Source organism: Ammodytes marinus (assembly GCF_949987685.1).
Source record: "Ammodytes marinus genome assembly, chromosome: 4".
Classification (NCBI taxonomy): domain Eukaryota; kingdom Metazoa; phylum Chordata; class Actinopteri; order Uranoscopiformes; family Ammodytidae; genus Ammodytes; species Ammodytes marinus.
This window is the reverse complement of record NC_137233.1, coordinates 29319973-29342883: the sequence shown is the minus strand read 5'-3', so window position 1 is coordinate 29342883 and position 22911 is coordinate 29319973. Positions and strand designations below refer to the sequence as shown.

The 22911-nt window shown below is 43.0% G+C and overlaps 2 protein-coding genes across 4 annotated transcripts in view; both read right to left on the bottom strand.

Annotated features, from left to right (window-relative positions):
* rassf5 (Ras association domain family member 5) overlaps positions 1–2579 on the bottom strand; it is a gene marked incomplete at its 5' end in the record, with an annotated part of 31774 nt that extends 29195 nt beyond the window's left edge. The window contains one exon of the mRNA XM_080026623.1: positions 1703–2579. Within this exon, the coding sequence (XP_079882749.1) occupies positions 1703–2579 (877 nt within the window). The remainder of the gene's footprint in view (positions 1–1702) is intronic.
* A 2310-nt stretch (positions 2580–4889) lies between these two features.
* Positions 4890–22213, bottom strand: ikbke (inhibitor of nuclear factor kappa B kinase subunit epsilon). Of its 3 annotated transcripts, none has more exons than XM_080026045.1 (21): positions 22073–22213; positions 21039–21138; positions 20487–20624; positions 18811–18940; positions 18539–18720; positions 16206–16366; positions 15835–15945; positions 15552–15731; positions 13990–14186; positions 13352–13410; positions 12673–12764; positions 12413–12514; positions 12025–12082; positions 8133–8245; positions 7944–8020; positions 7750–7789; positions 7562–7663; positions 6091–6187; positions 5790–5881; positions 5181–5252; positions 4890–5061 (listed from the first exon to the last, which is right to left on the bottom strand). In XM_080026045.1, the coding sequence occupies exons 2-21, from the start codon at positions 21135–21137 to the stop codon at positions 4977–4979; spliced, it is 2187 nt and encodes a 728-aa protein (XP_079882171.1). In that variant the 5' UTR covers position 21138; positions 22073–22213; the 3' UTR covers positions 4890–4976. The 3 variants fall into 3 exon arrangements, with proteins under 3 accessions (XP_079882171.1, XP_079882170.1, XP_079882172.1); XM_080026044.1 differs by lacking the exon at positions 22073–22213 and adding an exon at positions 21854–22034; XM_080026046.1 differs by lacking the exons at positions 20487–20624; positions 21039–21138; positions 22073–22213 and having other exon boundaries at positions 18815–18883.
* Positions 22214–22911: the final 698 nt, after the last annotated feature.

The window sequence follows — 22911 nt, the reverse complement described above, 5'->3', positions numbered from 1 at the left end:
TTCGAGGGAACAGCTGATGGCAGCATAAACCTAAAGCCAATTATCTTGATCCATAAAGAGACTAGTCAGGACAAAAAAAACTCTGAAGTTCTTGGGTTGTAACGAAACTCATGGCCGTGTGTGTGTGTGTGTGTGTGTGTGTGTGTGTGTGTGTGTGTGTGTGTGTGTGTGTGTGTGTGTGTGTGTGTGTGTGTGTGTGTGCAGTGCTCCAGTAATCTGGGCTCTCGCTCCACTGAGCTCTTGCTGATAGTACATTAAATCAGACAGCTCTGCAGCGCTGGACAAAACTCTCGCTCTTCTTTCCTTTATCCCTCACTTGCATTGGCTCTCGTTCCTCCCCATCGCTCTTGTCCTAGCTCTCCCTCTCTACTCTCTCCTATCACCCTCCCTCCTTCCCTCCCTCCCTCCCTCCGTCCACCTCTCCTCTGACTCTTTCCATCACATTTCCAAATACTTGTCGTCCTTTCCCTTTCCCTTCCTTTTCCATTTCCCCTCGGCTCTGTTCCTCTATTTCAATTGGCCCTTCCTTTATTTGGCCCTTCCTTTCTTCCCTGGCGTTGTCTTGGATCACTTTATCTCACACTGCTCTGCGGCCACAGCCTCCCTGTAACAGAGTGCTGCTGACAAAATGCCAACTCAGCAGCCGCAGACACTCACAAAGACACTCCTATGCACACACACACACACACACACACACACACACACACACACACACACACACACACACACACACACACACACACACACACACACACACACACTCACACTCACACACACTGCATGCATGCATGTACAGTATGTGCACATAAACGCCAATACATACACAATAACTAGGTTGCGTATGCGTACAGTACATGTGTGTAATCAAGCCAAATCTAAACACATATCCACACTGCCAGGACAAATTGGATTGGCCCAAACTCTATGTCCACTGTCCAGGACTGTGCAGGTGGAAGTGATGTCACCAGAGCCTGATCTCAGCAGTAGGCCTACAGTACAGTCAGTACAGACAGGTAGGTGGCTCCAGAGATAGCAGGCGAGATGAGTGTAAAGATATAAATGGCCTTAAAATATAATATAAATAAAATATAAATATAAATGGCACTCCAATATCAAATCCAAGAAAAATGCTGCTCTCAGTGTCTCTATATTGTACATTATTCATTCTTCGTTCTCATATTATCCTCTGTCTAAAGCCCAGACATATATCAGTTCATGCACACTCACAATTAAGTGGGAGCTTTATAGACATGTCTATTGTTTTGGGGGATTTCAGCGATTCAGCTTTCCCTTTCTCTTTGAAGGGAAAAGCTGGAAGGACAAGATAATAGGCTTTTGGCTCTGTTAAAGGAACACAATGCTTGGAAATGTCCTTCCCTGTCTCACTGGCTCAATGACATGCACATGCACACACAGCCACCAGTATGGAGGAGCTCAGCACCCGGTTACTTGTGCCCTTCATGAAATAGCCTAATATAATTGTAAGGTAGAGGCTAGAAAGAGCTAGAATGGAGCAAAGCCTGAAAGGGGGGAAATAAAAACCAATCACACAACTGAAAAGAGTGCGTACGTTAGGCTACTGCTAAAGTGCACGTTCAGGATGCACCTATGCAACCGGGCCAATGTAACACTCATTCCATGCGCTTTGATTGCGTTAAAAGTTATATGAACTCACAATTGAGCGGACTATAACTCTACTTACTTTGACACTTGAGTGCCTGCGCGGTGATCTGACGGCTACAGGCGTCACACCAGTCCTGCGTAACGGCCTTGGCCTCGAACCGGTGTCCTTCGCCACTCTCGGTCCTCACCCTTGGGTCCACCCCCTGCCCCTGGGGAAAGATGGACCAGGCCTCTCTGCGGGGAGGCTCGGTGCGGGCCAGCCTGACGACACCGGTCTTGCCCTGTGTCAGCCGCTCCAGCTGGAGCCGGCAGCTGTCTCCTTGTGCTGGCAAGGACGGAGAGGAGACGGAGGAGGAGATGCTCTGGTGATGTCCGCTGTCTCCTCTGCCGTGTGGCGCGCCCCGGTTCTTGTATGTTCTCCTGTGTCCATTCGTAACCGGTCCGCTTGGCATGCCATTGATGCCAGACGACCTTTTGAGCGACGAAGTCCCCCTCCGACCACCAACTGTGTTATGGTTTGAGTCACAGTCGAGGTTGATGTTGCGTTCACCGACGACGTGCCCTGTTCGACTTTCCCGAGTCACGCCGGTGTCTGCCGTGCCTCTGTCGCAGTCCGTGGCCGGGCTACGTGGCGCAGCAGCAGGGGCGGCGGTGGGAGCTCCGCATCCTTCACCGGGCATCACTCCTCCTCTCACCGCCGTGTCTCCAGCTGTTGGTCCCGGAGACAGGGGATGAGGAGTTCCAGATTGACGCTGAGTAGTAGTAGTGACCGAGCACGCCCTGCTGCTGCTCCCCGCGCTCCTCCTGGACAACATCTTCTCCCAGGACGATTTCCTCAGCAGCGTTATTTTCTTTCTGCCGCCGGTCAGTTTGAGGAGCAGGAGCTGAGATTCCGAGTCCAGCCTGTGCGGAACCGGCGGGTGCTGCTGCTGCCCCACCACACTCGCAGACGCCATTCTCCCGTGTTCCCCCTGTAATGTAATGTGTGTTTGTTTGGGAGTGTGTAACAGACCGTGCGTGTTTGTGCTCCCTCCGTGCCCCGAATGTAAACTTCACTCACGCCCGCGACAAGCGTGTAGTAGTGACGCAAAGGGGAACTGACGGCTTTAAATGCAGCGAGCGCGCTCCCTTTTAAAGCGACAGGGGGCGCGCATAAGTCCATAGTTCAAAGTGTTGCCCAGGTTTTGGGTCGTAAGGTCACTTTAATACTTATTTAGCAATAGGATACTTAACTAGATAACACCACTCAACTTTCTGATGACTCAATGTCATTTGTTTGCCTTTCTTGCAGGGCGTTTACTCTAATTTTAGTCAATCTTCTGAAACCATATTAGCCTACTAATAGACTGGGACCAGAGACCACAGTCACAGATGAAGAATCTGTGGAGAGCTGCCAGGGACTGCATGAGGCTCTTGGTTTCCATTTTAAATTGTTTTATAATCCTACTTTACTAAAATAAGGTATGGCAAAATATTAAAGAGCCATCTCTTTGACAGTTAGTACCTCCTTTTGACCATTGAAAGTCATCTATCATATGTCATCAGTTATTTATCACTAGGTGCTTTATTGTTAAAAAGCGAATTGTTATAAGAGGAAAAGAGCAAACCTGTTGTCAAAAGTGAAACTACACCCCAACCAGCTTACACAAACACAACTAATGACATGTACAACACAGGTATGAGACAAAACTGACACAGCCAGACTAATGCATGGGCTTACAGTGGGCATATGCATTGAAGATTGCCATGATGCAGAGCAGTGAGACAGTCTAAGTGAGGAAAAAACACAATGTCGCTGTTTGTTTCGACTAGGAACAGAAAGGTTGATCAAACTTTCCATTGTGCCAAGAACACGTCACATGAGGTGAAGAAAACCCAGCGGCAGTTGAGCCCTTTACTGAACCAAAGAAAGCCCCCAGGGACACCCACACCACTACACTACACTGACACACAGGGAATTAAATTGAAAGCTTAAATGCTTTCAATTTCATTCCCTGCACTTTGCAGTGTCACAACAGCTCTATTGTTTTGTTTTGTTTTAAGACCTTTCCTATTCCCCGGCCAAGACACACCTACCCAAACCAAATGTAATATAAGTGTATGACACTGTTGTTAGACAGTCATTCGTGATGACCTTATTGTCTTTTCGGAAGGTGGTGATTCATCCTCATGGTATGCTAGCACTTTAAACAAAACAAGAGGGGACATAACATGTTTTTTTTACTTTCACTTTCAGCCCTTATCGTTCCATAAAATGAGAGGATATCTTTTCTCCAGATAAAAATGGCTGATTAAAAACATGGCACAAAAAGTTTAGTACATTACAAATATATGTTATGATTTGTCACACTTCATCGCCTGAGATCTATTTAGAAACAAATAAACCCTTGGGTTTTCCCCCACCATATGGCTAATGTCATTTCATATTATGGTCATTTGCCGTACTGTTACTTCTGTTTAAAGGAGACACTGTGGTTGAAGGCTGACTTTCCCCAATTTTGTGACTTCTTTTATTGTAAAACCTTGGGACAAAATACAGTTCAAAGAAATGACTTATCAAACACGTTAAACATCAACAGTGGAAAGAGACGGATGGGACTTTAAATCTACAGTGCTGCTGACAGTCCATGATGTCATCAATCACAACCTACAAATAAATAAAGTCACAATAAACCGTGTGAATGATCAATCAGTAGGGAAAAAGGCAACACACACACACACACACACACACACACACACACACACACACACACACACACACACACACACACACACACACACACACACACACACACACACACACACACACACACACACACACACACACACACACACAGCTTAAATTCATTAAATCAGGTTCTCTCTATTCAGCAGAGCTTCTGCTGTGGGACAAAAAAGAAACAGCCCAAGAAAAACACTCTAGCAGCTGACTTGGCATTCATTTGGTTTTATCCTGGCAGTCCATCACTGATGCAGCCTATTAAAAATACAATAACGCTAAAGGCATTAATGAGGTTTATATTGAACTGCTGCAATCAGATTGCAAACACACACACACACACACACAGACACACACACACACACACACACACACACACACACACACACACACACACAAACACACAAACACACAACACACACACACACACACACACACACACACACACACACACACACACACACACACACACACACACACACACACACACACACACACACACACACACACACACACACACAGAGAGTAAAAAATCCATTAGTGGCGATTCTTCCTTTAATGCATCTCTTATCTCTCAATTGAGATTCACATTTTATTGATGGTCTTTGGCAGCTTCCTCTCCGTACAGCGCAGGCTACAGCAGCTGCACGTTTGTCAGTGTGGAAGGCCTGGCCAAGCCCGGCTCCAGAGCTGCTGCTGCAGAGTTGACTGCTCCCAGACTATAGGAGAAAGAAACAAACAATAATCAACTTAATTCTTTTCCCCACCTACTCTATGAGTGAGTGTGATTTTTGAGCGAGGACATTTATTGACAAGGAGTTGGGTTTGCTAAACTGACCTCTCAATAAGGTTGTTGTTACTATGTAGCTCCCTCACCAAAATCTCCATCTCCTCCTTCAGATGGTGCATCCTACAGCAAAGAAAGCCATGTTATCAGGGAAACAGGGAAACTATCTCAGATCTCTTGCAGCACACACACACACACACACACACACACAAATTCAGTCAACCAGTGTTTGTAAAGCTGCAGAGTGCCTTATTTTGAATTCTTAGTTTAAACTTATATATAGGGACAGCTCTTAATGAAATGATCTCTGAATGTATACTTGTAGTGTGTATGTATGGTGCATGCAAATGTATTCTGTATGCTTACAATATGAACCTTTAGGCATCTAATGTGGGTAAGCGGGTGTGTGTATGCACACGGTATGATGTAGGCTATGATTTGAGTTTCTTCTTTTTTTATGAGAAAAATGTAATTGCTTGTTTCAGATTTTTTTTGTGTATGTGATTCCTATTTTGGGAAAACTGTATAGGAATTGTTTTGCTTTTTAGGGACCCCAGGAAGGATAGTTGTCACAATGGTGACAACTAATGGGGATCCAACAAACAATAAACAATAAACACACACACACACACACACACACACACACACACACACACACACCTGGAGACCATCTGGTCCTTGTCCCTGGGTGTGACGTCAGGCTGTTGTCCTGCTCTGTTGGACTGCAGACTGAAAAGTATTCTGTCCAGAGCCTGAGGAGGTCAGAGGAGACATTACATCATCGCATCACTGAGATGTAACAAGAGTGACCTCACTAAACAGGACCACTGAAAAGACGCTCCCAAGTCTAACGAAAAGTATAAAAGAATCTTTTTCATTGGTGCAATAATACATATATTTGTACATAATGCTACAATATGTGATCCGAGCAGTGGAGATTGAGAGAGAGTGAAATCTAGACCTTGTTTTGCCGCTGATCGCTCATCTCCAGGTCGGCCAACAAGCCTGTGGAGAAAGAACCAAAGTCCTGCAGTCGAGTCTGCATCTCCTGTAAAGTACTGTAGAGTGGAGGACAATAGAGACACCTTTTAGTCAAGCAAGGCTCCCATCCTATCAATGTGCCAATGTCTGCTTGGTGTCAAAACAGAGGAGAAAACCAAATGAGAATAAACATTAAAATGGTTACAACATTAGGTAGTCAGATTTAAGACTGAAATCTGCCACGATAAAAAGAAAACATGTAGAAAGATACTCTGGATTTTAAGAGTTTTCATTATCATTTCATTGTATTCAACTTTTCACTTAAAGGTGAAGTAAGCGGTTTATTTATGTTAATATAAGTGTTAAATCGCTCTTTATTCATACAGTGATCACTTACATAATGTGCGCGTTTCATAAAGCCGAGCTCTCAGTCAGCTGCTTTGCAGCAATTGGCAAACGTACGCTCACTTGGAGGCGGGTGTCTGTCGAAGTTTAAAACTATTGGATCTGCCCAGTGCCACTCTGGATTAGCCAACCAATCGCATCACGTTTGGTCGTTACGTGTGTCATAATAATAATGAATAATGGATTGGATTTATATAGCGCTTTTCAAGGCACTCAAAGACGCTTTACAGGGTTCCAGGTTCCATTCATTCACACACAGTCATACTGGTGGTGGTAAACTACCATAGTAGCCACAGCTGCCCTGGGGCAGACTGACGGAAGTGTGGCTGCCATTCAGCGCCTACGGCCCCTCCGACCACCACCTCAAACATACAGCAGTCATACACATTCACACGAGGCAAGGTGGGTGAAGTGTCTTGCCCAAGGACACAACAACCATGACACAGGTGGTAGAGCGGGGATCGAACCGCCAACCCTTGGATCATTGGCCAACCCGCTTAACCACCTGAGCCACGGTCGCCCCGTCATGAGCCGGCTTTTGACGGTGCGTTCCAGTTGGACAGGGAACTCGGAAATTTCCGACTTCACTACATATTGTAGTCTATGAATCTACCGGTACCTGGCAACAGTAACTTGTTAGAGCCTAACGTTTAGTTATTTGGACGAGAAAGGTTTTAGGCGTCCATATTTTCGCGAGCAGATGCACTGGAACACAGACAGGTCGGAACTCGGAACTACCAAGTCGGAAATCTCCTTCTTCCGAGTATAAAGGAACGCAGCATTCAACTGAAACTGGAGCGTGACTTCGACGTCATCGTTCTCAGCCACTCGCTCTGTTCGCTGATTGGACGATTGTAGATTCTCCGGTAAAACTGGGAAATGCACTGTACACCCAGACTGACTACTGAAGGGAAAATGAAATTTGGCCGGAAGTAAGCGGGCGGGCGGAGCCAGGCTAGGTTGGGATAACTCAGCCAAGGTGAATTTGGTCCAAAGTCTACACTGTGTCTGGAGAGTCATCATTTGTCCTGTGTGCTTGCTCTGACCTGCTCCACGTTCTTGCTGTGGCCAGTAGCTCTTTGTATTTGTGCACGCAGTCCTCTCTAAGGAGAGATTTCACTCGCTTAATGTGGCACGACAGTTGTATTCTGAGAGGGGAGAAGGGAAAAGCAGATTAGAGCTCAGAATAGCTTCGTCACAGGTCGGGTGAGCTGCTCCGCGGACAAATACTCACTTCTCAAACTTGTGGATCTGCTCATCATTATATGCCAACTCTGTGTCAAGAAATAAGAAGAGAGTGAGGTATTGTGCATTTTTTACGATGAACAAAAGGGGCAATACAATTTTTTTTACATAGTTTAAGACCAAAAAAGGTGTGTAGGGCAGAGTAGAGCCGGTATGGTGTAATGGAAAAGCGATTGTACATACTGCCGCTCAGCCTGTCTTTTCGATAGTGCTGATGAATGGCCGTTATCTTCTGCAGCAGCATCTCCATCTTCTGAGAGCTATGGGAGACAAAATATCAGAGGTCAAACAGCACAAACCCCCCCCCCCCCACACACACACACACACACACACACACAAAGGCACCCTTAAGCTTTTGAATGGCTGGAGTACCTCTTGTCATTGGCCAGCATCTCCGCTAGCTTGGCCTGCTCTATCTGCAGATGGTCCAGTTGGTTCTGAAATTCCTTGATGCCGCCAGCGTATACAGGCAAGTGTTCATGGACCTGTAGAGACAGCAGCCACACACTCTGATTCCTGATACACACAAGTCACAAGCCTGGCAGATAATAAACACTTCAGTCTATTATATAGGATTAGTTTACATTACTGCATTCAAATTATTATATGTGTTAGTTGAGCGATGTTGCCTATCTGTTAATTCAGACGTTGAATATATTTGAAAAAGAAACATTTCTATGGCATCCAGGTTGCTCAGAATACAATGTTTTTGCAATGGTGTTAGTTTGAATCTTAGGTCGCATTCACACCAGCTTTGTTTAGTGTGATTTAAACGAACCCTGGAGTGTTTAAGCCTTTGGCGCACTTTGCTTGGGTTGGTTTGAACACAGTCCCAGACTCTAGTGCGCACTAAACAACCGGACTCTGCGCTGCTTGTAAGAGGTGGTCTCGGGCTGTATACAAGTGAACTCTGGAGCGGATCATCTCCTGTGTGAACCCCATCCTCACTAATCACAGAAAGCGTAGTATTAACGCATCAATTCTCCCTCTTTTGCATATGTCTTTCATTAAATGCATGTGTTATTGAATTAGTTGTCGGAGCAAACGGCCATATGCTCCACCCGCTAGTCTGCTGCTATTGTAACGTGGGCTGACAGAGGAATGTAGCACTACATTTGATAGATTATGACTGTTACAATATGCGCTACACATTAAGCATGAAAATAACCAAAATAATGTCTCTGACTCCCATTTAGTGCGCACCAAGGAAGTGGACTACTAGGTGTGAAAACGACCTTACTTATAATTACATATACACTCACCGGCCACTTTATTAGGTACAGCGGTTCATTGTCTTGTTAACACATATAACTAATCAGCCAATCACATGTCAGCAACTCAATGCATTTAGGCATGTAGACCTGGACGGGACAACTTACTGAAGTTGAAACCGAGCAACAGAATGGGGAAGAAAGGGGCTTTAAGGGACTTTGAACATGGCAATGTTGATGGTGCCAGAAGGGCTGGTCTGAGTATTTCAGAAACTGCTGATCTACTGGGATTTTCACTCTGAACCATCTCTAGGGTTTACAGAGAATGGTCCGAAAAAGAAAAAATATCCAGTGAGCGGCATTTGTGTGGACGTAAAATGCCTTGTTGAAGTCAGAGGTCAGTGGAGGATGGGCATACTGGTTCGAGATGATAGAAAGGCAACAGTAACTCAAATAACCACTTGTTACAACCAGGGTATGCATAATACCATCTCTGAATGCAAAACACGACCAACCTTGAAGCAGATGGGCTACAGCAACAGAAGACCCCACCGGGTGCCACTCCTGTCAGCTAAAAACAGGAAAATGAGGCTACAATTCTCACATGATCGCCAATATTGGACAATAGAAGATTGAAAAAGCATGCCTGGTCTGATGAGTCTCGATTTCAGTTGTGACATTCAGATGGCAGGTTCAGAATTTGGCGTAAACAACATGAAAGTATGGATCCATCCTTCCGTGCACCATCAACCATGCCATGTTCAAAGTCACCTAAACCCCCTTTCTTCCCCATTCTGATGCTCAGTTTGACTTCAGTACATTGTCTTGACCACGTCTAAATGCCTAAATGCCTTACATTGCTGCCATGTGATTGGCTGATTAGCTTTTTGTTTTTATAAGCCATTGAACAGGTGTACCTAATAAAGTGGCCGGTGAGTGTAGGTCTCCAACCAAACTGTTTCTGTATTGAATGCTGACATTAAAAATCTTATTATCTTGTTTACAGAAAGACTGTTTTACATGGACACAATTACCTGTCCCTGACACATGCCACCGTCCCACCATGTCTCAAGTCGGCTACCATAATCCCTGTCCCCAAAAACTCAACCATCAATAACCTCAGTGACTATAGACCCATTGCACTAACACCAGTGGTTGCAAAATGTTTTGAGAGGCTTATGACTCATCACATAAAATAATGCCTCCCTCCAACCTTTGACCCCTTCCAATTTGCATACAAAGCAAACCGATCAACTGATGATGCCATCTCCACAGCGCTCCACACAGCACTCAGCCACCTAGAACACCTGGGGACCTATGTAAGGATACTCTTCGTCGACTACAGCGCGGCCTTTAATACCATCATCCCGGACATCCTTGTGAGCAAGCTGGCTGCCCTGGACTCCCCCCCCCCCCCCCGCCACCTGTGCCTGGATAAAAGATTTTCTTACAAATCAGTCTGTTAAGATTGGCACCCACAGCTCCTCCACCCTCATGCTCAGTACGGGTTCTCCACAAGGCTACGTGCCGAGCCCACTCCTGTATGCCATCTACACACATGACTGTACTCCTACCCACCCCACCAACACAATAGTCAAATTCGCGGATGATACGACTGTGGTGGGGCTCATAACCGGAGGAGACGAGTCGGCCTACATGGATGAGGTGGAGTGGTGTGCTGCAAACAACCTGACCCTTAACACCACAAAAACAAAGGAGGTCATAATGGATTTCAGGAGACACAGAGCTGACCCCGCTCCTCTCCACATAAATGGTGACTGTGTGGAGAGAGTCTCTCCACCTTTAAGTTCCTGGGAACTCACTTCTCTGAAGACATATCCTGGTCAGCTAACACGAAAGCGGTGGTGAAGAAGGTCTAACAACGGCACCACTTTCTGAGGGTACTCAAGAGGAACAGACTGGAGGAGAAGCTGCTGGTGACTTTCTACCGCTCGACCATTGAGAGTGTGCTGGCCTTCTCCATCACTGTGTGGTATGCTGGCTGCACAGTGGCTGACAGAAAAAGGCTGCAGAGGGTGATAAGGTCAGCTGAAAAGACCATTGGCTCTCCTTTGCCCTCCTTTGGATAACATCGCCAGCTCTCGATGCCTCTCAAGAGCAAAGAAGATCATCCGTGACCACCTCCATCCCAGCCACCACCTGCTCAGCCTACTGCCCTCTGGTAGGAGGTACAGGAGCCTGAAGAGCAGAACCAACAGACTGGCAAACAGCTTCTTTCCTTGGGCAATCAGGACCCTTAACTCTCATAAAACATTAAACAGACATACATATAGGATACCTCACTTTCCACAAGTGCAATATGCTTTCTGCCCTTTAGATTTATTTATTATGACATTGCCTGTCCTTGTCTTGTTTCTTTTGTTCTGTGTCTTGTTTTTATACTGTTTTTAACTTAAATTGCTTGTCTGTGTGTGTAATGCACTTTCAGTTGGCAATCCCAATTTCGTTGTATAGGTGACTGTACAATGACAATAAAGACTATCTTATCTTATCTTATTATCTTACCCGCTGTGTCAAGTTTGGCATTGTTCAGGATATAAAGTTTTTTTTTTTATTATAAAAAAACATGTCTCTAACTTTTAAGTAAAATATTTATAAAAGAACCACTGTGTCTATCTGTACTAGTATTACAATGTTTTTCTACTTTCTCAGTTGTGAACCCTCTTTTGTTTGCAGTGCTTATACCTTATACCTGTGTGTTTGTTATACCTGTGTGTTTGTTATACCTGTGTGTTTGTTATACCTGTGTGTTTGTTATACCTGTGTGTTTGTTATACCTGTGTGTTTGTTATACCTGTGTGTTTGTTATACCTGTGTGTTTGTTATCATAATTGAAACTCTGGTTAAAAACACATTTGATGCATGCCATCCCTTTTCTCATCACTCTATTCATCGTAATTTGTCATTCTCCACTATGTACTGTTTTTCTTGATGAAGGATGGGACCAGCATAAAAATATGAACAATTCAAAAACACCTTTTTCCACATCAGTTAAGCTGTCTTATGTGATGCTTCTTACCGACGCCACTCACCAGTTTCAGCTTTTGACTATTATCAGCTGGACCGTAGTTTTCTGAAATGTTATGGCCTCTGAGAGAAACAAAGTTACAAGAAATATGGCAGAAGAAAGAGGGGGAAGTGGCCAATGTTAATTATGACAATATAAAAGTAAGACATTTGTTTTGTCTGCATTAGTCAACAAATGACATGGCTCATAATCCACTACATTCATACTTTGAGCTATTCAAATACATTCACAGTGGCAAAAAACAACCTTTAAAAGCAAGTACAGCTGCATTTGCCTTAATGCTGTGTATGATCATGTTAGTCATACAAACGTGACCTATGCCATTCAAACACCACAAGTGTGACATCACAGATTCCATTCATTTCGACTAAAGCATGTGCAGATAAACTCACAGCGTGTGAACCCTGTGCTCTACGTTGAGGCAAGACTGCAGTCTAATGGTGATCATTGCGATACTGTGCATGGCCTCACTACACTCTCTGCGCAGCCTCATCCTGTGGAACAAGGAGAGTGTTCGGTGAGGAGAGAGAGGAGCAATGGAGGGGAGAAGAGTTTGATGAGGATCATTTGCTAGAATCATTACATAACATTGGAGGTACATCAGTCAAACACATCATCCTTATTTTAGCATGTGTGTGTGTGTGTGTCTCACATGTAGCTGTAGTATCCTTGCAGTAGCAGCTCTCGGTGTGTGTGCAGAGACTTCACTATCCTCAGATACTGGTGGACCGCTCCCACTATAACCTGCAGGGAAGAGGGCGGTTAAGGGAGATGATAAATCATCATCATGGTTAGGAAGGAGGGGAGGCCATGGTGTGGAATTGTTTTCCACCGGGTGATAAACTTTTCTCAACACCGGTATCACTGATTACACGAACGGACATACGTTAAAAAAAAAACAATAATGAATTGTAGGCTACACCGCAGAGTTCAAGAAAAGACATGTCAGCTCACTACAATTAGTCTATTCATTATTTTTAAATAAACTCTTCTCTCGTCATGTGTTTAGATGCAAACCTGCTCCTAGCATTCAGATGAATTGTTTTCTATGTATTGATAACTGCTTTTTTAGAAATGAGTTTTGTATTTAAGGAACGTGGGCCCTCCCGCTGTTATGCGACCACAAGGCTTTTATGTTTATGAAAAAAACTTGGCGTGCCGGTGGACAAGTTATGTCATCTGTGTGTGTGTCTGAATACCAAGTTATACCAGTAACACCGACTGCCGCCGCAACCCTAGTAGGAGGCTTATAATTATAATACAATACAAATAAAATAAATGAAAATAACATCAGTAATGTGTGTAATAGAAAATAAGCAGAGTTGCAGTACCTTGGAGAAGTTGTAGTCTCCCATAATGTCAAACCTGGACGGGATGACAGGAGTCTCTGCTGCAGAGGAGAGAAAAGCCAACGCATTCAATATCTGACTATAAAGTGAGACACCTCTGTGTCTGTCTGTCTGTCCTTTGAGTTTCTCGCCAAACGTTCATACGATCTACCTCACACTTGGCAGGTGTATTACTGAGGACCAAGAAAGTGCAGTGCCGACTGGGAAGTTGTTTGGATCAGTGGTACAGTAGTAAAACTGGAAAAATCTGTGCTTGGAGTGAGTGCACTGCTACCGTAACAGCGCGAATAGAAGCACATCAAAATCCAGCTGGAGGCACAGGCTATTTGTAAATGGGCACACGTCCCGAATACGCACTGCACAAGTATGACTAAAACAGTGGAGACTGTGTGTTAGCATGCATATCGCCCGTATCTGGGATTAGCATTCAAATAAATAATACTGAACAAAACTTCACACAGACGTTTATGTGTTATCTTACTAAGTGTGATGCTGGGATACACCTCATATAAAACGTCTTTCATATCTCCGTAGGGGGAACAGTGAAGAATAGAGAAAAGGAGAGCTTTCCACTTCACAGGAATGTAATCAAAGGTATAATGTTCTTTTGATTGTCTTACGTTCTCTGAATGGCAGGCTGCTACTTGCTTCAGGCCCTTGGCTGAGCAGGATGAGTGGCTGGGCAGGGGAGGTGCTGGGGAGGTTGACCACCTTCATGTTGCCCTCTAGAGGGAGGTGGTGACCCAGGTACAGTAAATGTTGCAGCTGTATGGCTATACCAGTCTGAGACGCCACCTCCTCAAAGAATACAGACACCCTGAGAGGGTGAGACAGCATATTGAAGTACATTAGTCAAATATATACATAGTGCACTTATAAGCTGTAACTTTAAATTTTGCTTGATTTCATTGTCTTTTAAATGCAATTTATTTTAAACAATTTGTTGAATGTTTTTTTGTTTTTTGCTTTAAAAAAAAGCAATTTCAATATTATGTATTTGTATGCCCCTTTAAAGCACTTTGCATTGCCTAGTGTTTGAATGGTGCTGTAAAAATAAACTAGCCTTGCATTCCACATTTCTAAATTTCAGTTCTGAGTTAACTTTAAAGTAACCGATTGTAATTCTCTGCATAAATGTACAGGGGGGCATTCGAGCAGTGTATATGTTTTTTTCTAATAACATGTATTCATGTTTGTGGATGAGATATTGAAAGTCACATTTTCCATGTGCAACGACGCATGGAAAAGAGTGATGACATCCGTAACATTAGTTGCATGAAAGTAAAAACTAAACATATCACATTGGGTAATGGTGGTTACCTTAAGTTGAGTTGACTAAGGTTAAACAATGAGATTGTATTCATATTGATCTGGCCTCCTCTACATGTGGCATTAACACAATTATTCTCAGTCTGTATAAGCTTCTGCAAGGCCGCATTAATGATTACACATTGCCCAGTTTACAAACTATCCAAATTGAGTTGAAAGACTTTTAAATGCAATACTGATTCATTACTATAATTTTAAGCAAATGTAATTATCTCCAGCCCATCACATGATGTGCCTCCGTGTGCCATTAGAAAATGCAGATAGAGGCCGTTCTTTCACTCTCACAGGGCTGCAAAGATGGTATCAACTAAGAGAGCAAGTGTGTATTACAGATATAATCTAGCTCAGTTAACTCTAATATACTGGAACTATTGCCATTAGCGCACTTAAATGAACCATGATTCTGCAGTTGCATCACTTGGCTTGTTGGTGGAATCTACTGAGTGAGTCATGACGTCAATAACAACCATAACTTTTGACCAAAATACCAACATCCCACCTTATTTACATAGATCAACTCCAGGAACACACACGTGTGTATTGCCGTTCATTAAACAAAAACACCAAATGAACAGGCAAAGCACATATAAAACACTTTTGGACTCCTTTAGGACAACTATGGTTACAATTTTGTAGTTTGAAACTCAAGTTTGAAAAAAAATAACTCACAGGACATGGGCAAATTGTTCCATCCTTCTGTTCATGTTTTCTACAGGCTTTACTGAGGTCTGTCAAACCAGCAGGACAGACTAGAAACCTGTTTGAGTCACAAACGGCTCTTTATATAAAGCTGTTATGATTTAAACTGTGCTAATTATGTATGTGGTGATACGCCTGTGGCCTGCATACGTACGTGTTGTAGTGGTGTATATAAATACAATGTGCCATGGCCTGTTGCAGGGAGAAGAGGTGAACCGGCTGCCGCTGCAGTATGTCTGTGGTGGCTGTGAAGAACTGGTCAAACCCCCAACAGCGCTCCTGATCAGCCTCCAGTATACCTGCTAGTACTGGGACCAGCTGCACTGCCACACCCCTACAAGACAGGTACAGAAGAAAAAGAAGAAAAAAAATATATTTTTTTATAATACAAAGTCACTGAGATGCATGTTCGACTACTTTTTAATAACGTGGCCTACTGTGAGAGTTGGCAGCTGTGAGGTAGGTTGTAGCTCCACTCTATAGGTCCATCCATCACCCGCTGTATTCCAGCTACTGCCCCCGTAGGCTTCTCTGTGGTAATTTTGAACCTACACAGTAAAAACAAAGGTCAGGCTAATGGATGATTGATGGTTAATATCAATAAAGTCCTTTAAAAAACTATGTGCAGACAACTTTCTCTAAGGGTCAACTTTACAAAGTATCTCTTAAGTCTAAGTACTTGACACAATTAAGACAGCTGAGTGGTGGCTCAGCATCATATTTAACATTTCAAAAGTCTTTCATTAGCTATGGTTGAAGAGGTAGGGTTTGAAACCCAATGGAGTTAACGTGGAATGCATGAACGTACATGGTGGGCTTGTTCCTGCGTGGTCCTCCAAATGGTATGAAGGGAAGACTCCCTGTGGCAGCGTGGTAAAATGTCACACCAATACTCCACAGGTCTACATTCACTCCATAGGATTTCTGATGATGCTTACGCAGCACAGCACGTTCATACATGTCTGGGTGCTACACGCACACAAACACGGACACAGACACACAGACACACACACAGACACACACACGCACAGTTAGAATAATGAACACACACAGATCTTAGGTCATCTCAGCTCCATATGTTGATACTGATAGCAGTTAAGTTTATCATCTAAAGTGGTCTTTTGCCCTAACGTGTATTCCTTGTGTTCCCAAGAGTCCCTTTATTGTATCAAAGAACATCATGTTGAGCATAATGCAGAAATGTAACACTGTAACAATGTGCACTTGCTTTTATGAAAGGCCCAAGCAATTACCCTTAAAACTGTAACATTTCCCCATTTGTCCACTAGAGGGCTACCCAGTCTTAATAATCAAAGTTGCTTTGAGTTATCAAGTTCTGGGCTGCCCAGGGCCTTTCTCACAAAGCCACTTCGACACCTTTACTCTATCTACCCAGGACATTAGGTGATCATGAATGCACTTTCTGGGGCCAGCCATCTCCCCCCCCCCCCCTTTCCTCCACTGAGGCTGTAAAATGATTGTATGTTCATAAGGTGACCTCATGTTCCTTAAGGCAACAGTAATGAAATATTAATGCGACAGGCCGTGCCAAGATTGCCTGCAGGCTTACCTGTAGTAAAGAAGATATACACTGTGTGCAACATTTTTAGGCAAGTTGTATTTTTGAGGATTCATTTTATTATTGAACAACTACAGTGCTCTCGTCAATCCAAAATGTTAAAGAACCTAAACCTGAATGTTTACGAAAGTAAAAGTGAGGTTTTGTCTTTCTTACGAGAATATATATATATGTTTTGCTATTATTAGGCAACTATTAGTATGCAGAATTATTCTGCAACTAAATCAAAAAACGAACATTTTCCCATCTCACTTGTTTATTTTCATCTGTTAAAGTGAGAATAATAAAACAACTCAAAATTTACAAATAAAAATTTCCGACATGTCAAAAAAAAAAATCAGTGACCAATATAGCCACCCTTCTTTTCAATAACTGTCACAAGCCTTCCATTCATGGAGTCTGTCAGTTTCTTGATCTGTTGACGATCAACTTTTTATGCAGCAGCAACAACAGCCTCCCAGACACTGTTCCGAGAGGTGTACCGATTTCCTTCACTGTAAATATCCCGTTTAAGCAGGGCCCACAGGTTCTCAATAGGGTTTAAGTCAGGTGAGGAAGGGAGTCATGTCATTATTTTTTGTCCAACTAGCTCATCTTTCAAGATACTAATAGTTGCCTTTAAAGATGAGCTAGTTGGACCTTTTCGGGTTGAAGATGGCCTCAAAATCAACTCCCAAACCTAATGCCAGTTTCTAGAAGATACTTTCTTCAAGCAGTGGTACAGGAAAAAGTCTGCATCTTTCAAGAAGACCATGATTTTTATGCAGGACAATGCTCCATCACATGCATCGAAGTACTCAATTGCATGGCTAGCCAGTAAAGGCCTTAAGGATGAAAAAATAATGACATGACCCCCTTCCTCACCTGACTTAAACCCTATTACAGTGAAGGAAATCAGTACACCTCTCGGAACAGTGTCTGGGAGGCTGTGGTTGCTGCTGCACAAAAAGTTGATCGTCAACAGATCAAGAAACTGACAGACTCCATGAATGGAAGGCTTATGACAGTTATTGAAAAGAAGGGTGGCTATATTGGTCACAGATTTTTTTTTTTTTGACATGTCGGAAATTTTTATTTGTAAATTTTGAGTTGTTTTATTATTCTCACTTTAACAGATGAAAATAAACAAGTGAGATGGGAAAATGTTCGTTTTTTTATTTAGTTGCAGAATAATTCTGCATACTAATAGTTGCCTAATAATAGCAAAACATATATATATTCTCGTAAGAAAGACACAACCTCACTTTTACTTTCGTAAACATTCAGGTTTAGGTTCTTTAACATTTTGGATTGACCGAGAGCACTGTAGTTGTTCAATAATAAAATGAATCCTCAAAAATACAACTTGCCTAAAAATGTTGCACACAGTGTAAGAGAACTCTGTGCACTCCACATAACACTACACCTTTAAGGACCTGACCTGTTTCTTGTTTAGTTAGAAGGAAATGTCTTAAAAACTACTTTTTGGTGAAAATCCTCTGTTTTTTCTCCTGTGTCCTGGACATATGACTGAAAGCACAAATACAGGCGAATTCAGTTTATTTGTGGAACTGTCATCTCACCAGGTACTCTTCAGTGCCGTAGATAGACACAAACTTCTCATCGTCTTCCAGCTCCCTGGCTGCTCCAAAGTCAGTCAGCTTATATATGGACTTGCCGTCCTCCCCGACCTGCCGCATGATGTTGCCTGGCTTAATGTCCCGGTGAACCACTCCATTTTCCCGCAGGTGGTTCATCCCTTGCACTGAAGGGAAGAAGGAGAGGAAAACGATTCACTCCTGGACTGGTAAATGAAATGTTTGGGGAAATAATACCCAGATAGTATACTACCCACCTACACATTGCAAAACTGTGAGGAACTCGGTCTCAGCCAGGCCAAAGGCATTTTCTGGCTCCTCTAGCACGCTGAGCAGGCTCCCTCCTGAACAATACTCCATCACCAGCACCTTCTGTGTAGAGGGCAGCTAGAGAGAGAGAGAGAGAGAGAGAGAGAGAGAGAGAGAGAGAGAGAGAGAGAGAGAGAGAGAGAGAGAGAGAGAGAGAGAGAGAGAGAGAGAGAGAGAGAGAGAGAGAGAGAGAGAGAGAGAGAGAGAGAGAGAGAGAGAGAGAGAGAGAGAGAGAGAGAGAGAGAGACTTCAATCAACATGGTAAAGATCTTGGGAATATCAAGGAAACGTAGTGATACTGAAAACTGCTAATATAACTTAGCATTGACTGAGAAAGTATGTGTACATGAATGCATTAAAAAGCTATCTTATCCCAGTGTCTAACAGTATAGGACCAAGTGTACATGCTATCCTTTTCCATAGTCCAAATGGATTTGGAATAAAGGTGCATCCCTGTTTTTGGGCAGTGGAAATGATACCATCTCTCCATAATGGTTTTATAATATTTTAACCTCTCATGGTAGCCTTAATTAAAATGTAATGTTTATTTTTAAGGCTTTTATTAGCCCCACATTCCTCCTGCTTTTATGCATTATTATCTGATTTAAAGCTACTACGAGTAAGTCGGCACGTTGGCGACACCTTTGAACAAAAGCGGTAGTATTTTTACGACGCCAGCTGTTTTCTAGCTCGTGCGGGGAGAGCAAGATTCAAATAATCAGGAAGCAATATGGTGCGTGTCCGTGTGTTGAAAGTGTGAGGGCACCGGACTCTTTTCGGCTTCCAGAGAGTGGTTAGTGACACAGCATCAACTAATGCCAGTAAGTGCTAAACACACACCTGATTGCAATGAGTTAATGCATTGTCACCTCTCACGTAGCTGAACGAGTCCGTGTCCGTGAGATGGCAGTTAGTTAGTAGTCTATGGATCACGATGAGGTAATGTGTTTATGTTGTTGTAAATAATGACTATTTCAGATGAATAATGGTCATCTGATGATGCTGGTGAGGCAAAGTAAACTGTGTTTTAGTAGGCTATACCGCTCATTCATTTAGGAGTAAACACTGCAGTCTAGGTTCGCTCCGTGAAATTGTGTATACGTTGCTTGGCAACGCCCTCCCGCCCGCCTATCACTCTCCCTTTTAGCTTTGCTTCATTGCATTTTCTTTTTTTTCTTTGATGGTTTAGCCCCGTTATCAGTCATTATGACTACAAACAACTGTCTCAAACAAGGCTCCCGCTCCCCTTCCCTCACCTGGAGCCATAGGCTTCTCAATTCACGTTGCTGCGCCACACTGAAATCTGCGACCAATGCGGATACGTGACCATAGAGCATGCACGCGTGAACCGAAAATCGGACTGGGTGTACGACCAGATCAAATGCAGTAATAAAAACTATATAAAAACGTCTTTCTTTGCACTGATGGTCTCGTTTGCTGTTAAAGGTAATTTATGATTATGAGAGGAAACATGAGGCTGTTTAAAAGATATTTAAATGTTACTCGTTGCCGCTTTAAGTGTATGTTCGTATTTCCTTGACGGTATTGTTATTTGGATACCTGCTGGTTGCTTTAAAGGGCTATGTTAATACATTTTCATTTATTTATTTAATCGATTGATTACCTCTTCCACGGTAAACAGCCTGACGATATTGGTGTGGTTGAGCTTCCTCAGCATCTCAAACTCTCTCATCTGGACATCATGGGGGCGGTTGTAGCTCACGATGTTAAAGACCTTGACGGCTACCAGCTCACCCGACCTCTGCAAAAACACACACACACACACACACACACACACACACACACACACACACACACACACACACACACACACACACACACACACACACACACACACACACACACACACACACACACACACACACACACACACACACACACACACACACACACACACACACACACACACACACACACACACGTCACAAACCCAGCGCCGTGCCATGTTAAGAATGTCATCAGCAGCCCAACATCAGCACACTGCAAACCACGACCTTTGCTTATCGCACATCCTGGTGTCGCTTGTGTGCCTGAGAAAGCAAGCTGAGACTTCTGAGGTAATGGAAGGAAGCAGTGATGTGAGTGAACAGGTCAGCGAAACACAACTTTGACAGCGCTTTACATGGTGATAACATCCTCTACAGTGGGGGCTAACCTTGTTGCGAGCCTTGTAGACACTGGCAGTGGCCCCTTGACCTAGGACATCATGAATGGACCACAGGTAGTTGGTTGTACTGGCTGTAATCCCTGACATCCTGGAAGGAAGGAAGAGACAGACATAATAAATTATTTAAACAGCACTAGAAACATATTAACAGAGACTGGGGAGATAGATAAGACCTGTGTGTCTTTCTGTTCCCCTACGCAGATAAAAACATTACAGAATAATATTAAAATAGCCTTTAGAACAGATTACAACGTGGCTTGTTTCACGTTAACAACCAATTAGTTAGCTGTAAGCTATAGGGTAGGCTAGTAGGCTACAGTAAGATAGTCCAGAAAAATACCTTCATTGCGCAACATTAACTCTATTTTAAAGTTTTTTGCTTTTTTTTGCATTAATATTTTTCTTATGAGAGGTTCTATACAAATACATCTTATTACAATATTAGGAAATGTATAATAATAATAATAATAATAATAATAATAATAATAATAATAATAATAATAATATCAAAACTCCAACGTGATCACAGAGATATCTGATTTAAAAAGATTACCTAGCCCTAGTTTTTATATGCTCGGGTGATTTGTTTTTATTGGCCTATTGTTATTATTTTTGCGTTATATTTTATCTATCCAACTTTAAGTGGACTGACAGCCAAATTGACGATGCACTTTAACAAAACAACATAGGCCTAAAGGCTATTCATTTTAGCAAACTCAGTTAACTACTGACCAGTTTAGTTAGTTACTTAGCATTTCATTTACCTGACTAAAATGTTAGCTAGCCTATATAATGTAGCTTACCTGGACTGCAGCCGCAGTTCCTGTAATGCAATGTAAATGTGCTGACAGTCTCTCTGCACGTCTGAATATCCCGGGAAATATGGCGTCAAAACAAACTGTAAAGTCTCGTAAGTTACAGCCCAAACTGTTCCGTGGCTTTACCGTAAGTCCTGCTAGCCCGAAAACAAACAAAAGACGCCTACGAGTGAAACTTCTTCCGTATTGAAAACACAGACATACCTGCGGCAGTGACTGCTTTCAGAGGTAGCCTACGACACGGGGAGAACCTGCTGATATGGGTAAAGAGGTTTCCTTCCGCTTCTTTTTCACACTATCCAACCAAAATAAGCAGCCGGTAACATTGAAATGCGGTGTCTGTTTTTAAGGAAGTGTGTAGCCCTGTAGCCTACTTCTGACTTCTATAGGCTATGGTGCGGACTCCAGTCTGCGGAAATACAGCAAAGTGCACTCTTGACATTTTTTTTGCTTCCGATGATTTATTACGTACGTTCCATTAACTGAGGCACCCAGCAAGGGGGCAAGCCATTCAATCCTGCATCACATTAACCTACACAGGCATCCAGAGCTAGAATATTTGTATATTTGTACGACTTGACGCCAGCCCTGCATTCCAAATCACATACCCTTTCTTTTTACTACACTACACTAAAGTACAGAAGAGTTTTAGGGCCACAGGAGAAAAAAAATCAGAAAAGGAAGATTTAAAAAAATATATGTCAAGAATAATAACGAATACTCCAATATGCTATTGGAGTTAGTGGGGCATTTATTTATTTTCAGCATACTAAAATCGAAGTGCATACTGGGACATCCTAAATCTTTTTCTTGCATACTAAATAGTAGGGAAGTATGGGGATTGGAACGCAGGGCAGGTTTATACAAAACACGGTGTGGATGCATCTTCTTTTTGTGAACCACTGTCGAGTTACTGAAAACTCATTTGCATATTATACACAGAGTAACCTACTAAATGCACTGCAGACCCTGCAGGTTACACCAGGGATTTGTTGTTAACTTCATTTCCCCTGATATTAAATCATTGCTGTAGGAAATGCACT